This window comes from Vipera berus (assembly GCF_964194415.1).
Source record: "Vipera berus genome assembly, chromosome: 1".
NCBI classification, from domain to species: domain Eukaryota; kingdom Metazoa; phylum Chordata; class Lepidosauria; order Squamata; family Viperidae; genus Vipera; species Vipera berus.
In genome coordinates this window covers 126,959,063-126,981,237 of record NC_138202.1, presented here as the reverse complement: position 1 = coordinate 126,981,237, position 22,175 = coordinate 126,959,063, and the positions used below count along the sequence as shown (strand labels likewise).

The 22,175-nt window shown below is 39.6% G+C and overlaps 1 protein-coding gene across 1 annotated transcript in view; it reads left to right on the top strand.

Moving 5' to 3' along the window:
• Window positions 1-22,175, top strand: part of CNTNAP5 (contactin associated protein family member 5) — a gene marked incomplete at both ends in the record, with an annotated part of 429,095 nt that overhangs the window by 395,497 nt on the left and 11,423 nt on the right. The window contains 2 exons of the mRNA XM_081335453.1: window positions 2,619-2,745; window positions 4,561-4,648. Coding sequence (XP_081191579.1) covers window positions 2,619-2,745; window positions 4,561-4,648 — 215 coding nt within the window. The remainder of the gene's footprint in view (window positions 1-2,618; window positions 2,746-4,560; window positions 4,649-22,175) is intronic.

The window sequence follows — 22,175 nt, the reverse complement described above, 5'->3', positions numbered from 1 at the left end:
AGGTAATCCGGACCCATGCCATGTAGGGCTTTATAGGTCATCACCAGCACCTTGAATCTCACCCGGAGGGCAACTGGAAGCCAATGCAGCTCACGGAGCAGAGGTGTAACATGGGAGTATCGGGAGACCCCCAACACAACTTGCGCGGCTGCATTTTGCACCAGCTGAAGCCTCCGAGTGATCCTCAAGGGCAGCCCCATGTAGAGATCATTGCAGTAGTCTAAACGAGAGGTCACAAGCGCATGAGTGACAGTACGCAAGGCATCCCGGTCCAGATGGCGCACCAGGCGAACCTGGGCGAAGGCCCCCCTAGTCACAGCTCCTATATGATCTTCTAAGGAGAGCTGTGAATCTAGGAGGACTCCCAAGTTGCGAGCCCTATCTACGGGGGGTAATAACTCACCCCCCATAGTAAGAGGTGGAATAATCTGAATTTCCCGAGATGCTGGCACGCACAGCCACTCAGTCTTGTCAGGGTTGAGCCGAAGCCTGTTCCTCCCCATCCAGACCCGGACCGCCTCCAGGCAATGGGACATCACGTCGAGGTGGTTTGGGGTTGAAATGAAAAGCTGGGTATCATCAGCATACTGATGATACCAAACTCCAAAACCACGAATGATCTCACCCAGAGGCTTCATATAGATGTTGAACAGGAGAGGCGAGAGGACCGACCCCTGAGGAACTCCACAAACGAGAGGCCTCTAGGTCGACCTCTGCCCCCCTGCCAACACCGACTGCGAACATCCCAGAAGGTAGGAGGAGAACCACTGAAAAACAGTGCCTCCCATTCCCAACCCCCTGAGACACCGCAGCAAGATACCATGGTCAATGGTATCAAAAGCCGCTGAGAGGTCTAACAGGACTAGGACAGAGGAACAACCCCTGTCCTGAGCCTGCCAGAGATCATTCACCAGCGCGACCAATGCCATCTCCGTGCTGTACCTGGGCCTGAAACCCGATTGGTACGGGTCCAGATAATCAGCTTCCTCCAGGAACAAAGGGAGCTGATACACCACCACGCTCTCAACAACCTTCGTGAGAAAGCGAAGGTTGGAGACCAGACGAAAGTTGTTTAATACAGCTGGGTCCAGGGCAGGCTTCTTAAGGAGGGGTCTCACCACCGCCTCCTTCAAGGCGGCGGGAAAACTACCCTCACTCAAGGAAGCAGTTATCACTGCCTGGAGCCAGCCTCGTGTCCCATCCCGAGCCGCATAAACCAGCCAGGAGGGGCACTGGTCCAACAAACACGTGGTGGAGCTCAGCTTCCCCATGATCCTGTCCACGTCTTCAGGAGTCACAGGATCGAACTCCTCCCAGATAACATCAACAAAACTGCCCATGTCCTCATCGTCAGACTCTGCCCAGTCGGAGTCCAAACCGGTCCAGATCCGAGCAATTTTGTCCAACCTTTTCACCCACTGTACCACTTTTAGGATATGGCAACATCTGACTACCACCAGTTGCCTAGCAAGGTGTCAAAAACTTGATGACCAAAAAAAAGAAAAAGGAAAAAAATGATGAACTACAGGTAGTCCTCGACTTACAACAGTTCGCTTAGTCACTGTTTGAAGTTACAATGGCACTGAACAAAGTGCCCCCCAAGCCACAGCCGAGTAAGACACCTGCCTGCCCACCCGACGGCGCTCTTCCTCCTGTCCAAGGTTTTCATTGTCATGAGCATTTCTGTTGAGGATTGGCAGTGTGTGGGGGGGGGTGTTTGGTTTTTATTCCCCCCTCCTCTGCTGGGTGGTTGCAGCAGGTTTTGGTCACTTCACATGACCCTGGAAGACTGTGACCGTCATAAATATGAATCAGTTGCAAAGCATCTGAATGTAAATCACAAGACCCTGGAGATGCTGCAACATTCCAGCTGATCGGTGCTTCTTCTGGGGTCAGCAGAAGCACCAGGATCAGTGCTGAGCTCCAGCTGGAGCCTGGCACTGATCCTGGCGCTTCTGCTGAGCCCTGACAGCCCTGCAGCTCCAGCCATCTGTCACTCAGGCTTGTGCGGTGCTGCCACCGGCTCAGCTCATTCCCATTGCCCGCTACCACTTTTCTAGGGTGGTCGTGTACCACCTGCCAGGTGCCAATGTAGCACAGGTGGTACCCGTACCACTGGTTGAAAAGCCCTGGCTTAAGTTATAGGGACTTTTAGATGACATCTGCAGGTTATGATTCAACTTGCTTGAATTATCAACATGACTTTTCCCTTGATGTTCAGCATCTTGTTGCTTCGTTGGCTTGCATCCTCTTGTCTTTATTTATGATGTACCATAAGACAGACTCCTGGAAAGGTCCAAGATTAAAGGGATGGGAAAGTTGAGATACAGCATTTCTTACACCAATAGGATAAATACTTTATGATTCTTTCTATTAAGGACAAAATACAGACAGGTTTTGCCAGTTGTTTTTAAGACTCACAGATCTATGATTTAGTGGATCTGATGTATAAAGCACTTCACTTCTTCAACTGAAATTGATAATCTTTTTCTTTTTTCCTTCTCCCACTGCGGCTTCTTCTGCCTAGATTTACTTTCTCCTTCTTCACAGCAATTTAATGATTTAGGAATGGGCGCTTTGTATGATCAAACATCTTTCTTTCTTCTTTTTTAAGGAAGCTTGCAAGTCCGATACAGACTGAGTAAAGACAAATCCCTTATTTTCACAATTGATTCTGGAAACTTTGCTAACAGAGAACTACACAGTGTGAAGATAAATAGAGATAGAAGAGAGCTGACTATTCAGGTATCTATTTTACCCTTTGTTGTGGCCCACACCTTCCTGAACTTTTTGCTGTCCTTAATAATCAAATGAAAAGATAAATTTGATACCTGTCCTGAAAAGCACATGCCCATATTTGTTATAGTTGCTGCTGGGTCTGTAAGTAGTTATAACAATGGCAGGGTCAGATAAGTGCTTGCCCAGTCAAGTGACTGTTTTGTCTTCTGGCTGCAGCACCTACTTTAAGATTGGAAATAAGCGGCTCAAGAACAGAAAAAAGGATGATCCAGAGTTTTCATTATTCATTGCCCATGTTTCTACTCCATACAGAAGAACTAGCAAGTCATAACAACATATAATCAGCTGACAAATCCTAAATTTTATTTATTTTTCAAATAACTAGTCTCCTATGTTCAGCCCTGTTTCTTATTGCCATGCTTTGATCCCATGTCATTCAAAATACAGCACTCCTGGTACTTTTTTCTCTAGAAGAGTATATACAGTATATAGATCAGAGTTGATTTGTGCTTTCTGCAGCTGGTTGGTTGTTTGAGACATTTGAAATATATGCAAACAGACAACCAAGCTCAGAAAGAATCAAGAACTCCACTTCTTTCTCTGTTAGCATAATGCTTAATTTAGGGATTTAATATTTATTGATGTTATTTTTATTTATTTTTTTCCAATTTATAATTAGCCTATAAAATTAACTCAATTGGTATATTTACTAAAGTCACTTCCTGCCAATATAATGATATCATCCACATACCTAAAATAATAGGCTACAGATATTGGAGAATGAAAACACATAGTGAAAAAACAAAGTTTGTATCTCCCTCCCATGTAAAAACTGATGGGATCCCAGTAAAGTTTGTAGTAAAATTGTTCTTTGAATTCTAAGGAGTAGAGAAGACTAGAAACACATACTTTGATCTATTATTAAGGTAAAAAAAACCCAGAGAATAGAACTTGTTCTTACTTATATTGGTATATGCCATAGTTACCTAAAGAAAGAAACCTAAAGGAAGAATGATAGAAAAATGTCAAAAAGAAAAAAATTTGGCTCCTGATGTCACTGATCAACACCAGTTGATTACAGATCTAGAATGCATTAAAGAAATATATAATTAGCTTCATGATGCATTTAAGTTAAAGCTAAATGTATAGGATTAAGGATTACAATGATTAAGGATTACAATGTCAAAAGGATCTATGTATGTATTTTGCATTTGGCTCACCCTGTATTCAAGAGAATACAGTTCAATAGGTTTGCGCTAATGAGCTCAAAATGATTTTCCCCAAATAACATTGTTCTGCCTGTTGTGCTAATTACAATATAAGGCATCTTTGATCAGAAGGCTGATTGTGAATTATTCTAATAATTCTGTGCTTTGACACATAAAGAATGAAAGATCAATGAATTCTAAACACCTGTTGATTTGTAGTCCTCCATTTCTCAAACACTGTTCTGCTATTGTGCATGACTTGGCATAGGAATATACAGAATAGTAACATAAGAAACTAAAAACAGAATTGGCATCATGCTGATTAAAAATCCAGGCTAAATTCACTTCTAGGAAAACAAATTGGACAGCCTCCCAACACTGTCTGACCTGCACAGATATTGGAATGATAAAGCTGACAGATACAAGCTTGGGGAATTATTGAGCTGCTCTCAAAATCTCAGTGTTGCACAAACAGGGGGAAGATTTCCCTGACAGGAGCCTCATGTTGGAGTGAAAAAAAAATGTGGAAAAAAATGCATACCAACAAAAGAGTACGGTGTTCACTTGCTTATGAAAGCATTGTTAATACCATGCATTTTTGCTTCCTTTCCAGATTGATCAGGTTCTCAAAGTCAAGCACAACTTTTCCTCCGAGGCTGAGTTCAGAGCCGTCAAATCACTGACCTTGGGGAAAGTGACAGGTAGGCATACGTAATAATTTTCTGACTTGTAGATAATTATATTATGGTCAACTATGCAATGTATTGTTTGAATACATGTTGACACACTTTTATTTTCAATATGTTGTTTACATCTCTGCTATGTCTAAACAGTGCTGGTATTAAACTCTTCACAAGAGTTTACATTCTTTTTTTTTTTTAACTTGGCCAGACATAAATGCTGATCGTGACTATAAGATCTTTTTTGTCCAAGAAGAGTATGGAAGAAAAATGTTGAGTTATGAGTGCTATTGAACAGCTCAATAGCTGATTGTCACAGACTTCTAAAATAGGAGCAGGCTGTAAAGCAGATAATACTTTAGGGGTTCTTTTTAGTATTCCATATTTACTGAGTGGCAAAATAGAAGTAATATAACAACAGCAAAGAGAATGAAGTATTTTGAAGCTGGTACAGTACAATCCCATGCATGCTCATTTAAAAATGGATTCAGTTAAATTTAATGGAGTTTATTGCTAGGGAAGTTTGTACATGGTTGCAATTTAAGAGGTATAGCACTATTACATGTGCTAAGCCACATTGCCACATTGCCAACCAAGAGTGTTGCTGCAATTGTTCTGAGACCATTGAATCACTAACAGCACCAGCCTGGAGATGACTATTGCAGATGTCTGTTAAATTGGGCCATAATGACAGTCTGGACTAACTGTCCATAGGCACCTGGATGCCACATCAGGTCTGGTATTGGAGTCCCAAAGCTTTTGATGTTGGAAAGCTTGAATTCTGGGAATGGATTCCAGAGAGACTTGTGAGATCATGGCAACCATGACAACCATGTTACAGGTAATAGTGGCTATAATACACATAGATGGTCACAGGCCGTGGTGAGATTCAAATATGTGAACAACCAGTTCTCTGTGTGGATGCCACTTCTGGAAGTCCATTCTGGGCCTGGGCAACAAAAAATTAGCTACCAGTTCTACCGAACTGGTGCGAACTGGCTGAATCCCACCACTGGTCACAGGCCTGATGTGTTGTTTGCACAGAGTAGATGAGATGTGAGCTGAATCTAGAGAACATTAATATCTGTCCTTTCTCGTGGTCAAATCACTTTCTACTCAAACTGCACATTGCCAAGGAACTATTAGGATGACAACCAATTTATGCCTGGTTGACCTCTGGAATACCAGAACTGGGAACCTTTTGACTGAGATAATTTACAAATCTTTTTCTCCTTCCTTCCCTCAGAATTCACATTATCTCCATCCAGTATTTTTCTTTGCATGCATAGGTAAAGAGGAATGCTGGCTGGGCTGAGGAGAATCATGAAGGGAGGACTGTATAAAAAGTCCTGTCATTCGGAAAAGTAAAGAAAATGCAATCCCTGAATATCCTCTGACTGAACTGAAACTCTTACCACTTCCTTAAAATACTCATAATTCCCCTCTCTCATTTACACTTATTCCAGGAAAATGAGTCTATGATTACAGTGTATATGATAAAGTGAGGTGGGAAGTTTTTTTTTAATTATTGTGAGCAGCCTTTGGTTCTTTAAGGGACGCGGTGGCTCAGTGGATTTGGAAGCTGAGCTTGTCGATCAGAAGATCGGCAGTTTGGCGGGTCAAATCCCAAGTGCCGCGTAACAGAGTGAGCGCCAGTTACTCATCCCAGCTTCTGCCAACCTAGCAGTTCGAAAGCACGTAAAAATGCAAGTAGAAAAATAGGGACCACTACAGTGGGAAGGTAACAGCGTTCCGTGCGCCTTTGGTGTCTAGTCATGCCGGCCACATGACCACGGAGACGTCCTTGGACAAGCGCTGGCTCTTCGGCTTTGAAACGGAGATGAGCACCGGCCCCTAGAGTTGGAAACGACTAGCACGCATGTGCGTGGGAACCTTTACCTTTTACCTTTTGGTTCTTTGAGATAAACATGGGATAGAAATGTTTTAAATAAACAGGAGTACTTTCCATTGCAGTTATGCCAAGCATCTAAGGAATTAAACCATTATTTTTAGGTTAAAAGACCAGCATTTGAGAATAAAAGATTTCCCACTCTGTGTCCTTGAATGTTCAGAACGGATACATTTATGCTGGACTAAACCAATCACCTAGCCTGAAGTAAAAATCATGGCATAAAGACTAGACTGGAATTGCTGCTGAACAAGAGAATGAGATAGATGGTTAGTGTGCATCCAAGAACACTTATAAGGAAGTGACTATTCAGATCCAGTAAAGCACACAAAGCCATTGAGTTTGATTTGTATGTCTCTCCATATCCTTAAAAAACCTAGCCCTTGCATATGTGCAAATGATAACATATGCAAACCCCTTGTCCCTTCTCTTTATTTAATCAAGCAACTCTCTGCAGAATCAACTGCCATTTCTTTTAGTTAAAGCACTTGATAGTCTAGCTGGAGGCTCCATTTAATGATTACTAACAGGTGGACATTGTTCAGTGCTTCAAAATTTAAAGACACCAATGGATACGCACTCCAGATGTGAATCTCCTTATCTTTATCAAAGCGAGGCTATGAAACAGACCCAGCCTTTTCCTGAAATTAATTACCTTGCTTCCAGGCAATCTGTTTTCCCTCGATGTGAATATCTCATCTGGGAATTTTTCAGGACAGTAAAGGAGCTGAAATTAAATGGCTGTGTTTTCCATTAAATTAAAGGGGATGCTTTTTATGTGCATAGTCACTCATGCATGTCCATATCTTATATTCAAGGGGAAGATTAACTGAATGAATTGAAGAGTCTGCACACAAGCCAGTTCTGAAATTAACTGTATATAAATCTCAGAAGCCAGGTGGAATGGAACATGAAACAGTGTCAGCAGTGTCAGTTAACTAAGCAAGAAATGAGGAATAATATATGAAATTAGTTATTTTTTCCAATAGCCATTTAAATACGGTATAACCCAAACTTTGCAAAATTACAGTTCTGATTAAAAACAGGTTTTAAAATTACAACTCCAGTACAATGTTATCTGGTGAGCACCCTTGATTTTGATCTCTAGGTTTTTATTACATGGATAAAGAAATATAAGTCCAATTCCAAATATGAATTTTATTTTTATCATTCATGTTTCTTTTTCTTTTATTCCTTCTCGTATTGCATTGGAAGGTAAAAGTTTGCATTCTTGCATTATTTCAGATTTTATCTAGCTATTTGGTGGAGGAAGTATACAGTTCTTCTAATTTCATGGGACAATTTACATTCTAAATCCTTCCAAACCTGAGTTTTATCTTGCCAATATTCTAAGTTAGCCTTTCCCAAATAGGTACTTTTCAAATATGCTAATGAGATTACATCAAGATAGCAAGTTCATCAACTGTGCTGATGGGGAGTTTGAGCATTATAATTTCAAAATATGTTAAGGTCTTTAGGTTAGGAAAATTGGACTAAAGATTGGAATTCCTGACCACTAGCTTCAAACAGGACATCAGCTGATCGCAGAGTATAATTAATTATTGAAGAAATCTATTCCAGCCTACAATAGTTCCCTGTCTTTCTCATTAATGACGAAGCTGGATGTGTTTGATTGGGCCTGGAATCCAATAAATGGAAGGCCGTAGCTCTTACGTTATGAAATGAATTGGAAACATCATCAACCTGGACACAATTTCAATTTCCTTGGGGTAGAGCCTACAGTCTACTACAGTAACCTGCTTGTTCCGGTTCTAGATTTCACAAAATTCAGCCTGCTCCTTCACAGTTTCAGAGCTGTACGAAGCTCTGTGTGATGATAACAACTGTACCAAAAGGAAGAAAGCTTACATTGTTTACCTAAAATTTCAGACTAGGGAGAGAAACAGGAGGCAGAGAGCATTAGATTTTATATCTATCTTTAAATCTTTGCAATCAAACCACCATTTTTTGGCTTCAGTTTTGGAAATTAGGTTGGATTACAAAACAATGCAGACCTAACGTTACTGTTTAAGTTTCTATAACTGAATGCGAACTTCAAAGTCAAGTTGAACTATGTGTCATCCTTGATTTATGAGATACACAGGTTACTAGCTACTTTCTGTATGCAATTCAAGGAGTGTTGGTTATCAGCTATAAAACTACACATGGTATAGAGCTCAGTTATCTACTCAACCTATGAGTTTGAGCAGAATGTGCATGCTGCAAGTGCCTTCAATTGAATAATCCCCATCTCCCAAGTTTAGTACAGTCTCATTCTAGAGTTGTTCCAGAAGTCATTAAAATATGGCTCGGCTCCAAGGTCTGGGGTTAGCGGTAGATGCTGGGTCTTTGTTAGGTTGTTGTTGTTGGTGGTTTTGATTGTATTTTTGTTGTTTTGATTTCCTGGACACAGATTTTTTTGACTGGTTTTCTTTCTGTGAATTGGAATTATTTTCTTTTTGGAATCAGGTGGTCTTCCAATATAATAATATGTAAATATTTTTTTAAAGAAAAGTAACTAACCTGGGTCTCCCCAGTCCTCATTTAACATTATACTTCATTGGCTCATTCTCTGAGCTTGTGGGTTGGTTTCTGAACTAAGTACAGTAGGTACCTAGGCAAGGTAACATCTTTAGTGGAATTTAGGGGAGAACAGAATTTTCCCCTAAATTCCACTGAAGATGTTACCTAGCCTGGTAACAAAACATTCGGAAACCAACTCAAAAGCTTAGAGAAAGAACCTCTACACTCATACATATACATGCACACAATAAATATGCATACACAGTTGGAAAACCTGACATCATATTTTCAAATTTAAAGCTTTTGAATGTTATTGGTTGTCTTAAAAAAATAAATAGCACCACTAGAAATGGAGCATGAAAGATCAGGAGGACCAAGATCCTTCCTTCTCACTACCGACCCTATTGTTCTGTTCTGAAATAGAAACGGTCCACAATGTATCTTTCTGAACGTATTAGGAAATTGTTTGATTACTTTTATTGTAGAAGTGGAATCTGATCTTCCACTTAAGAATTGCCAGTTGATATTGGCCATCCCTCAGAACAATTAGAGGGTGGTTTTTTTCCCCCCTCCAAACTGTCCAATTCTACCTGGATCTCAGTACGCAGTAATTGTTGGGGAGAATCGTTTCACGATGAGAGAAAAACATTCTAGTCCCACCTCTAGAGACTGCTATTATTGTCAGAAATAGAGTTTGCATTACTTAATTGCTGTGACTTGTGGTATACTTTAGGGAGAGTCTATAGAACCCCTTGGGGAAGGGTTGCCCAAATGGAGGGTTGTAAAGTCTCCACCCTCTTCCTCATGAAGTCTTTCTTTTGGAGCATTATTTTTAGAATGAACTATTGTTCTCTCAATTGACTGCAGCTGTCTGCTCTCAAAAGCATGTTTCTTTGGCATTTACAAATCTTCATTAAGTTTTATCCACGAAGCCTTTTTTTTTTCACTTCAGTATTCGGTATTATGAACCAAATGGGAATGGTTGTATTTTGACATTTTGCATTGTTTCAATGGATGGTTTAAGACATTGAATGAAAAAATAACAATAAAATAAACAATAAAAAATATCTTAGGTTGTGGTGGCATATCTGATTTATACACAAAATAAGCATATCAGGAGTTTCCTGTAAAATGATAGTGATGGATACAGCCACCTGCTTTAAAGATAAGTGCCTGAGTCCTTGCGCCTAAAGGGGAAATAGCCATTGAATCTGCCCGAAGGAAAAAAATGTGCTTAGCATGGGGCAAAATAAATTGTTTCTGTTGTAGAGGTCAACAGGGTTTTTTCCCCCTGTGCATCTATTTGCTTTCTTCATTGTAGTTTTTTCTCCCAACATTATCTTCATGGTTAAAATATTGACTCAAAATACCCTAAAAGTACAACCCCATGTTTCCTTTCTTGCTTACAAGCCTCATTTATTTCAGTACATTTTACTTCTGAGTTTACGCATAAGCTCGACTCTGTTAATGTAATGGTTAAGGGTTAGGGTTAGGGTTAGGGTTAGTCTAGAAACCCCTTCATGGATTACTGCCTTGTCGTGGCGAAGGGGCTTGCGTAATTCAATGAAGCTATGAGCTATGCCGTGCAGGGCCACCAAAGACGGACAGGTCATAGCAGAGAGTTCTGACAAAACGTGATCCACTGGAGAAGGAAATGGCAAACCACTCCAGTATCTTTGCCATGAAAACCCTATGGACAGTACCAAAAGGCAAAACGATATGACGCTGGAAGATGAGCCCCTCAGGTCGGAAGGTGTCCAATATGCTACTGGGGAAGAGCAGAGGGCTAGTACTAGTAGCGCCAGAAAGAATGAAGCGACTGGGCCAAAGCCGAAAGGACGCTCAGCTGTGGATATGTCTGGTGGTGAAAGGAAAGTCCGATGCTGTAAAGATTTTTTCTCCATAGGAACCTGGAATGTAAGATCCATGAATCAAGGAAAACTGGACGTGGTCAAACAAGAGATGACAAGACTGAACATTGACATCTTAGGTATCAGCGAACTAAAATGGACAGGAATGGGTGAATTTAATTCAGATGACCATCAGGTATACTACTGTGGGCAAGAATCCCTCAGAAGAAATGGAGTAGCCTTCATAGTCAATAAAAGAGTAGGAAAAGCAATACTGGGATACAATCCTCAAAATGACAGAATGATCTCAGTTCGAATCCAAGGCAAACCATTCAATATCACAGTAGTCCAGGTCTATGCCCCAACCACCAGTGCTGAAGAGGATGAAATTGACCAGTTCTATGAAGCACTACAGCACCTTATAGAACTAACACCAAAAAATGATGTTCTTATCATCATGGGGGATTGGAATGCTAAAGTAGGAAGCCAAAAGATAACTGGAATAACAGGCAAGTTTGGCCTTGGAGTGCAAAATGAAGCAGGGCACAGGCTGATAGAATTCTGTCAAGAGAATACAATGGTCATAGCAAACACTCTTTTCCAACAACCCAAGAGACGGCTCTACACATGGACATCACCAGATGGTCAACACAGAAATCAGATTGACTATATGCTCTGCAGCCAAAGATGGAGAAGCTCTATACAGTCAGTAAAAACAAGACCAGGAGCTGACTGTGGCTCAGACCATGAGCTTCTCCTTGCAAAGTTTAGGCTTAAACTGAAGAAAGTAGGGAAAAGCACTAGGCCACTCAGGTATGAATTAAATCATATCCCTGTTGAATATACAGTAGAGGTGACAAATAGATTTAAGGAATTAGATCTGATAGACAGAGTGCCTGAAGAACTATGGACAGAGGTTCGCGACATTGTACAACAGGTAGCAACCAAAACCATCCCAAAGAAAAAGAAATGCAAGAAAGCAAAATGGCTGTCTGAGGAAGCTTTGCAAATAGCTGAGGAAAGGAGGGAAGCGAAAGGCAAGGGAGAAAAAGAAAGATACACCCAATTGAATGCAGAATTCCAGAGAATAGCTAGAAGAGATAAGAATGCCTTCTTAAATGAACAGTGCAAAGAAATAGAAGAAAATAATAGAATAGGGAGGACCAGAGATCTTTTCAAGAAAATTGGAGAAATGAAGGGAACGTTTAATGCAAAAATGGGCATGATAAAGGACCAAAATGGCAGGGACCTAACAGAGGCAGAAGAGATTAAGAAGAGGTGGCAAAATTACACAGAAGAACTATACAAGAATGAGCTTAACGTCCCTGATAATCACAATGAGGTGGTCACTGACCTCGAGCCAGACATCCTAGAATGTGAAGTGAAGTGGGCCTTAGAAAAGCTGAGCAACAACAAAGCTAGTGGAAGTGACAGTATTCCAGCTGAGCTATTCAAAATCTTAAAAGACAATGCAGTAAAAGTGCTACACTCAATTTGCCAGCAAATTTGGAAAACTCAACAATGGCCACAGGATTGGAAAAGATCAGTTTACATTCCAATTCCAAAGAAAGGCAGTGCCAAAGAATGTTCAAACTATCGCACCATTGCACTCATTTCTCATGCTAGTAAAGTCATGCTTAAAATCCTACAAGCTAGACTTCAGCAGTATGTGGATCGAGAACTACCAGAAGTGCAGGCAGGATTTCGAAGAGGCAGAGGAACTAGAGATCAAATTGCCAACATACGCTGGATCATGGAGAAAGCTAGGGAGTTCCAGAAAAACATCTACTTCTGCTTCATTGACTATGCTAAAGCCTTTGATTGTGTGGATCATAACAAACTGTGGCAAGTTCTTAAAGAGATGGGAGTACCAGACCATCTTATTTGTCTCTTGAGAAACCTATATGCGGGTCAAGAAGCAACAGTGAGAACTGGACACGGAACCACTGATTGGTTCAAAATTGGGAAAGGAGTCCGGCAAGGCTGTATACTGTCGCCCTGCCTATTTAACTTATATGCAGAGCACATCATGAGAAAGGCAGGGCTAGATGAATCAAAAGTTGGAATTAAGATTGCCGGAAGAAATATCAACAACCTAAGATACGCAGATGATACCACTCTAATGGCAGAAAGTGAAGAAGAACTAAAGAGCCTCTTGTTGCAGGTGAAGAAGGAGAGTGCAAAACTTGGGTTGAAACTTAACATTAAGAAAACCAAGATCATGGCATCTGGCCCTCTCAATTCCTGGCAAATAGATGGGGAAGAAATGGAGGTAGTGACAGATTTTATTTTCCTGGGCTCCAAGATCACTGCAGATGGGGACTGTAGCCAAGAAATTAAAAGACGCTTGCTCCTTGGGAGGAAAGCCATGGCAAATCTAGACAGCACACTAAAAAGCAGAGACATCACCCTGTCAACAAAAGTGCGTATAGTCAAGGCTATGGTCTTCCCAGTTGCAACGTATGGCAGTGAAAGTTGGACCATAAGAAAGGCTGAGCGCCAAAGAATTGAGGCCTTTGAACTGTGGTGCTGGAGAAGACTCCTGCGAGTCCCTTGGACCGCAAGGCGATCAAACCGGTCAGTCCTAGAGGAGATCAATCCTGACTGCTCTTTAGAAGGCCAGATCCTGAAGCTAAAACTCAAGTACTTTGGCCACCTAATGAGAAGGAAGGACTCACTGGAGAAGAGCCTAATGCTGGGAAAGATCGAGGGCAATAGAAGAAGGGGACGACAGAGAATGAGGTGGCTGGATGGAGTCACTGAAGCAGTAGGCGTGAGCTTAAATGGACTCCAGAAGATGGTAGAGGACAGGAAGGCCTGGAGGAATGTTGTCCATAGGGTCGCGATGGGTCGGACACGACTTCGCAGCTAAGAACAACAACAGAAACCTGGAGACTGTGAGTTCTAGTCCCACCTTAGGCATGAAAACTGACCTGGGTGACCTTGGACCAATCACACTTTCTCAGCCCAATCCACTTCAAAGGGTTGTTGTTGTGAGGAAAATATTGGAGGAAGGAGTATGCCACCTTGAGTTATTTATACAAACAATAAAGGTTGGATTAAAATAATAATAATAATAATAATAATAATAATAATAATAATAATAATAATAATAATAATAATAATAATAATAATAATATAGAGGTTATTTGTATTATACGGAAGTATGGCTTCCCAGAGTCACAATGAAGTCATAAAGCATGATTTTGATTACATCTTCTGAAGTAGAGCACTTTGATAGGCTAAGTAAACATATTAATAGTCATGAGGGCTACTGTTGTAGCACAATACCAATACAACACAAGTATGACATTTTTGTGCATATTTTGAGAGCACACAGATGTTCTAACAATGGCATTGTGTAGTATCTCTTGTAATCTATGTCATATTTTGTGTTTATGCATTGATTGGTTGTGTTAACTAGAACATCCATTTATGCCAACATGATTCTAGATGTCTGAGGTCATGGTTAATGGTGTTCATATTTGTAGGTTTCAAGATCACACTGTAAATATCCAACCACTTGCTCTTTTATAAAATAAATCCTATAAAGATGGCCTTGATCTTTCTGTTGCACAAGTTAATGTAATATCTCCCAAGTAGTGAGGGAATATATGTGTTTAGTGAGTATATCTCACCCTTGGTATTGTGTTATCTTTCATTTCTTCTCTCCCTGCTGGGATATCAGCAAAACTTTTTCTACTTGTGTTTTAAGAGTGTTGATTAGATAATACAGTACATCTAATGTTTCCTTGTTCCCCTATATTTTTAAAATTAGAATGTACTTTCTGCATAATAAATGTACAACTTTCATAATGACCCTGACAAAGGGTACCAGAATTATGAAAAATAAATATCTGTGGAAGCCTAAACCTTCATGTGAAAAAAGGACCAGAACTCAAACCAATTGATCGTGAAATATAATGCAGATGGTGCTTCTTTCTCACAAAGAGACCTTCAACAATCCTTTATGGACACACCTTATAGAAGGAGAGATCAACACCAGATAATCTAAAAATTTCTTCCCCAGATCCATGCTGAAAATATGGCTAGTATTTCCAAACTGAAGAACTCATTTTCAAAAGTGCCCCAAGGACACAATTTTTATATTTAGTGGCAATGCTCTGAAACAAGTATACCATAGGGTGATTTTCTGCATGGCTGGTGTGCTACGGTGCAGAAATTCATTGCTAATTATTGTCCTGCTCTGTTCTATCTAATTTGTGACCATGCCAGCCAGCAATTGCAGTTATCAAATTGAAATAACAATATGAAAGTAAATCTTGTTATTATAATATTAATTTCTATTGGAGAGAGTTCTGCCATTCATTCCAGATGACTAGTTTTTCCATTGCCCAGTTCCTCTGATTTCACTATTAAAATGAAATAAGGTTCATTTCACTAGGCTGACAATTTCTGGATCTGTAAGGATGCTACAAGTAAGAAAGTCTCTTTGTTGGAGGACATGGGTGGAAATATGCAATATAGAACTTAGGCCAAATAAAAGGAGTGATTTGCAGAAAAATACAAAGCAGAAACATCTTTTGATGCAAGTAAAGCACTGGCAGCCTAACATGCTTTTGAACCCCCTCCCCAAATGCTAGAGAATTATTTTGCAATGACTTCAATAGTAATTTTAGATGGTTATTAGAATACCCCAAATTGAATGTTCATGAGCATGAAGAACCGTGATGTAAAAAAGGATGTCCAATATCTGAATGTCAAATTTGGTGTGTCTGTGTCACATTCTTAATAGATTTAAAATTCTGATAATTAAACAAAACATAGTCTGTGACCATTGTTGCATAGATTCAAAATGATGGGAAAGAAAATTATGAAAAAGAATTAGAAGATTAAGCAACAAAGGTTTATATGATGTCCTTCATAATAGTTTCCTTTTAAACAAAAGTTATTTCACATTGTCTTTTGTAGATGCTAGGGGCCTTCTGAATTATGTACCGATGGTTTGGAAACTAATTGTAGGATATTGAAAAAGGATATTGCAAATTTTCACCTAGTTGGTAACAAAAATGGACCCTACAAGGCTGGAAGACACCCAATCTTCATCAGTTACAGATTATCTGAAGACCATAACTTCCCTTTCCATATTCAAGCAAGCATTTTACTACTGAGTAATTTAGGTTGCCAGAAAACTGGCATGTATATGCTTGTTTTGGGGCCTGTAACATTCACAGAGAATCAATAGCCATGAATACATGAAAACCTCATAGCTAACCCATGCTCAGATGTTGACCAGATGCATACATCCAGAACATACTCCCATGGTTTTACATTAAAAAAAATAAAATCCCTGCAGCTATCTACTGAATACTTTCCAATAATAGGCATTTAACACTTGTTTCAGCCAATATGTAGGATATTTGGGCCAGGGCCACTAGACATCCCCTCCAATGAGTACACAGATTGATCTTCAAAATGATGGTATATCTGCAGTAATATAGCTGCTTTGAAAACACGCAGTATTCAGGTCTTACCAGAATACAGTAAAGTGCCTGACGAGAACATCATATGATTGTCAGGGGGTTCATCCTGATCCTCAAGCGCCTGTGCTGTCACATCCAAAAGTGACCATGGAGTTTCCCATCCAAGTAATCCTATTAAGATGGCTTGGAGCATTGGAGAACATGGGTTTGTTTAACTCTTTATCCGCAAGTTCAGGTTCAGAAAGTTGTATCAAAGGATTTTACAAGATTTCATTTTAATGAAATGGAATCCTACAAATTCCCCCATTATTTCTTCTGTTCTTTAACATCTATATGAAAGTGCTGGTTCCTAGGAGCAAAGATTTTGGAGTGAAATATTAGTATTGGTGTCTCATTTATCAGGTACAGCAGTGGAGGTGTTAAAACTTCTCCTGCATCAAAAAATGAGTTGCGTATATGCCAGTAACCTGAAGCTGAATCATAACAAAATGAAGGCACCTTTCTCATCCAAGAAAATTGTGTATATCTCATTTTTGAATCGACATACTCCAAAAGTGGCCTGAATGGCTTTAAAAAACTGATAAATTGCAATTCATTTGATTAGCTCTGGATAGGAAAGCCTGGTTATCCATGCCCTAATTGCCTTAAAATTGTATTATACATCTGTTTTTGTAGTTCTTTCAAAGCTTCAGCTCTGTGGTTGGTTGTTTTTTTCATAGTGGGAGTATATTCCATCAGTTGTGGAAGAACTTCAGCTAATCAGTTCATTTCTGAGCATAATTTATGATGTTAATCTTACTCAAATACTCCTCAATGTATTCACTATGTATATATGCAGAAAGGAAGCATTCTTCTACATAGTTGTACATACAATGGCTTCCTTACAAGCCAGGAGATTTCATTTTTAAGAATATGACTCATTTAGTAACTAACAATTATATGCCCAGTGATTTTTCTGCTTAAAAGACATCTGCACTAATGCATTGATGTCTCCATACGTTTGACCTTATGTGAGTCGCATCATTGGAGATGCTGCTTTTCTGGTTCACATGATTAAGGGCTCAAAATCATATAGTACCTAAATAGGATTAGAATTCTTGGAGGTTTTAATATTGCAACGTAACACCAAATCAGATTTAATCTTCAGTTTAAAAATATTTAGAGTTAATTTGAATGTGAACAAATGACAAATGCTACAAATCTTTCCTGAATTATACTACTTCAGACTCTGCTAATATTTTTTTTTTCCTTTTGTGGTGGGGTGAGGGTGCTAAACCCTCTGTTTTTGAAAAGCTCGGTTGTGAAGGGAAATATCTTTGCATTTTCATTTTACTTACACACACAGACACACAGACACACAGACACACACACACACAGAGAGAGAGAGAGAGAGAGAGAGAGAGAGAGAGAGAGAGAGAGAGAGAGAGAGAGAGAGAGAGAGAGAGAGAGAGAGAGAGAGAGAGAGAGAGAACAAGATGTGCAGGATATGTTTGAAATATGTGGACTGAGACTGGGGAAAGCACAGGCTTACCACTGTTAGCCCCTGATAGGTTGCCGTGAATCTGTGGGAAGTCTGATTAAATGAGGCAGGAAAACTTTTTTTTCAGAAAATGGGTGTTTCTGTAGAAATGGTCAAAATGTCAACAGGAATTTATACTATTACTGGTTTTCCATGTTGTGCTAAGGTTCTTATTGTATCAGGTTCTTATTTCTCTGTACAAGTCAATGAACAGTGTGTAAAGTCATCCAATATGAGTTATAGGCCATGATGAAGAATGAGCATCTTCCCAGAGATTCTGGAAAAGAGCAATCAATTTCTAGCAAATGAGTGCAATCCTATGGTCAGTCCAGAACACTCTGTTTTATTTAGGATGTAGTTTTGTTTTGTTTTGAGACTGATTTGTATTTGTCTGAACATCATCTAAGCAGGATTCTAATTTATCTTTTTCAATGCTGAATGTATCCATTTCAATAAAGTTTAAATGGGGGAGGCTGTTCCTTTAATAAAGTTTTCCCCCCCTCTTAATAAATTTTCCCAAAGGGAAAAGAAGTCTGCATCTCCTAGCTCCATGGTGGCGAACCTATGGCACGCGTGCCACAGGTGGCACACAGAGCCCTCTCTGTGGGCATGCGTGCAGATGCCCCAGTCCTAGGCCTTCAGCTGGGTTTTATAAAACTTTTTCACTTTAGGCCTCTGCCGTCGTGTGGGGGAAAAAAAAAGAATCAATCAATCAATTTCAAGTTCTTGCAGGGGAAAAAATAAATCTCGCAAATTTGGAATTGATTGTTTGAACTTTTTAGTCCCACCCAGTCTGCCATTACCACCACAGCCACCCCCACCCAATTGGCCACACACACCCAATGGGCCACGCCCCCGGCACCCGACGATACATAAGTGGGTTTGGGGCTGCAGTTTGGGCACTCGGTCTGTAAAAGGTTCGCCATCACTGTCCTAGCTGTTATGTTTCTGTACCACAGAGCCTAGAGACATCACAGTTATTATTATTTTTAATTATTTTTATATTTTAATCAACAGAAAGGCAAATTGGACATGAGAGTCCTATCTTGCATACATGCTAGAGTTGGTGAGGTCACCTTTTGATGGAATTAGAATTTTTTTTAAAAAAATAATATTTATTTAAATAATAAGTGTGGCTTCCCCTTTCACAGCAGTGACACTGACCAGGATACTCAATAATTAAAAACAACCAATGGGGCCCTGGTAAATGACATCTGCCCATCATAACATTCACATTAATAATAGGTCAGTCCTAAGCTCCTGGTCCAAAGGTCCATAGGGTTATCTGGAGGAATACAAGGCTGTCATAGAGAAAACACAACTTCTAAGTCCAACCTGATAACATTGTTTAATAGAGGAAACCTGCCCTTGGAACATGCTAAATCTTGTATGTCAGGCAGAAATAGTGGAATAAAGATGGTCCCACAAACAACCTGTCCGAAACAGCTTCTGCACCTTGTTCTCCATCTACTCCTCCAGGCTTCCACCTTGCATGCCTCAGCAAGCGGTAGAATAAATGGACGTAAAATGGCAGATTGAAATCAATACATTTATTTAAAGTTTCTTTTTTAATTAATTCATTTATTTACATTTATAAGCTTCTAAACTCCATGTCAAAGCAAGAACATCCGATGTTTTTGTTTTTTGCATGGTGCACAGGCAGAGATACAATACTTGGGTAAGTAGACAGGCAATTATTTTTCTAGACCTTTCCTTGCCCCTGTTTGTTTGTTTTTTCCAGCAGAGAAATAAAGACTTGCACAAAGGAAAGTTGCTTTTCTTTCTAGCTTCTGGGTCGACTGGATAGCTAGGTTAAAGTTAGGGGCAGAGCTCTCCTGTCTGCTGTTGAAGAATGAAAAGACTTCTTTGCTGGCAAGGCAGACACCACAATCAAAAATTATTTTAAAGTGTGTATATCAAATGCAATCAGACTTTTAGTTCCATCTGTAAGCATACATAGCAGCCAATACTGCTGAGCTGACAAGGTGTTTCCATCAAAATATATGAGAAACTTCAACCATGTTAATCTGATTGTTGAGAAAAAAATGTTTTTTCATAAATCCTTTTATATAACCTTTATAATATTCTTCCTGTATAAGAGTCATTTTAGCCAGCTGCCTTTATTATGCAAAATATTCAGTGTTCATGGGGGGGGGGGCGCAACTCTTTTTCTGTAAAACACACAGATGGCCTGAAAAAGTAAGCAAACTAGCTTCATTGTTCATTTCTAGACAGGAATATAAAGACTATGGTAGATATGATGTTTGTTTCAGGTAAAGTTACATAAATCTTGTCAGCTCACTAGCAAGGTGTATAAAAGGGTATCTGATAAAATTGTCCTTGAGTGAACCACATATGTGATCGTGTTGACTTCAAAACACCACTGAGCACACCGGCAATCTGAACATATGATTAATTTTCTGCATTGTACCATAACCCTGACCATGACTAATGATATCAAGCAAGAAGGAAAGAGAGTCCATAGGTTATAAATAGAGAAGTCATTTTCCATGTTCTTAACTCTCCATCTGATGTAGGAAGTAGTTTTGACCTTTGGGCCAAGGAAACACATGACCATAGGACAATTCTCTCTAGATGTTTTTACAACATTTCGAAGAAATCCGGAGGGGGAGGGAGGGAGAGAGAGAGAAAGGGAGAGAGAATTACATATTATGACATATTAGCACAACATAAAGTTGATATTTAGGCACATGAAAGCGCCATATACTTTTTATCTTTATCTCAGACAGTGTATTCAGTGTGGACTTCCAGCACTTCAGTCCCCAACAGTGATGTTGCTTGATTCCCAAAACACAACAAAATCTGCAAGTTTATCTATGTATAATAAGAACTGGATGCAAATATTGAATGCTTCTTTAAATCCTGATCTTTATATCCTACAACTAGGTATATATATATATATATATATATATATATATATATATATATATATATATATATATATATATATATATATATATATATATATATATATATATATATATATATATATATATATATATATATATATATATATATATATATATATATATATATATATATAAATACTTTATTGTACCTGCACCTAGGTATAATAAAAAATAAACTTGACATCTAGAATGTGAAACCTTTCCCACTTTGTTAGTGGTATTATTTTGTAGCACCATGATTCTAGACCTGCTCAATTATATAAAACCAGAGAAAACACAGGATATAACCCACAGGAAACTTATTATTAAAAACCCAAATTGGGAAAGAAATGATCAGAGTGGTAATTGTCTTGTCAAAGATTTATAAATTGTGCAGTGTGTTTTGAACTTTGCTGCATGATTTATGAATCATATTGTCTTTTCCAATGATTTTCATAGAAACGTGGTTTCTATTTCTCCCCTTTTCTTTATATCTCAAACTTCTCAGACAAGCATAATTGTGAACCAGAAGCATAGCCATGAATGACCCAAATAGCAATAGCACTTAGACTTATATACCACTTCATAGTGCTTTACAGCCCTCTCTTGGCGGTTTACAGAGTCAGCATATTGTCTCCTCCCCCAACAATCTGGGTCCTCGCTTTTCTGACCTCGGAAGGAAGGAAGGCCGAGTCAACCTTGAGCTGCTCAGAATCAAACTGCTGGCAGTTATCAGAATTAGCCTGCAATGCTACATTCTAACCATTGCACCACCACATGATGTTGAGGTCATACATAAATTGTGCAAAAACCAAAATTATCATAACCATAATAACTTTAGTTCAGAGTTAAGAAACACCAAGGAAAACATAATATTTAGAATTCACAATACTTATTCATGTGTTACACCTCTACTCCGTGAGCTGCATTGGCTCCCAGTTGTCCTCCGGGTAAGATTCAAGGTCCTGGTAATGGTTTTCAAAGCCCTACATGGCATGGGTCCGGAGTACCTTAGGAATCACCTGCTGCCAGCGTCAACGTCCCTCCGTCCAGTGCGCTCCCACAGAGAGGGCCTCCTAAGGGTTCCACCATTCGGAGAATGCTGTCTGGTGGCTCCCAGAGGGAGGGCGTTCTCTGTGGGCGCGCCTGAGCTATGGAATCGTTTACTGGTTGAGCTCCGGATGGCTCCCAACCTTCGCTCCTTCCGACGCGACCTAAAAACATATCTGTTTGAGCAATCCGGTCTGGTCTGACGGGTTATTGTTTTAAGGTAACTATCTTCTGCATTTGGGCAAAATTAGGGTTTAATTTGTTTTCAATATCTGTATTTGTGCATTCTGTTATTTATGTCACTGTTCACCGCCCTGAGTCCTTAGGGAGAAGGGCGGTATACA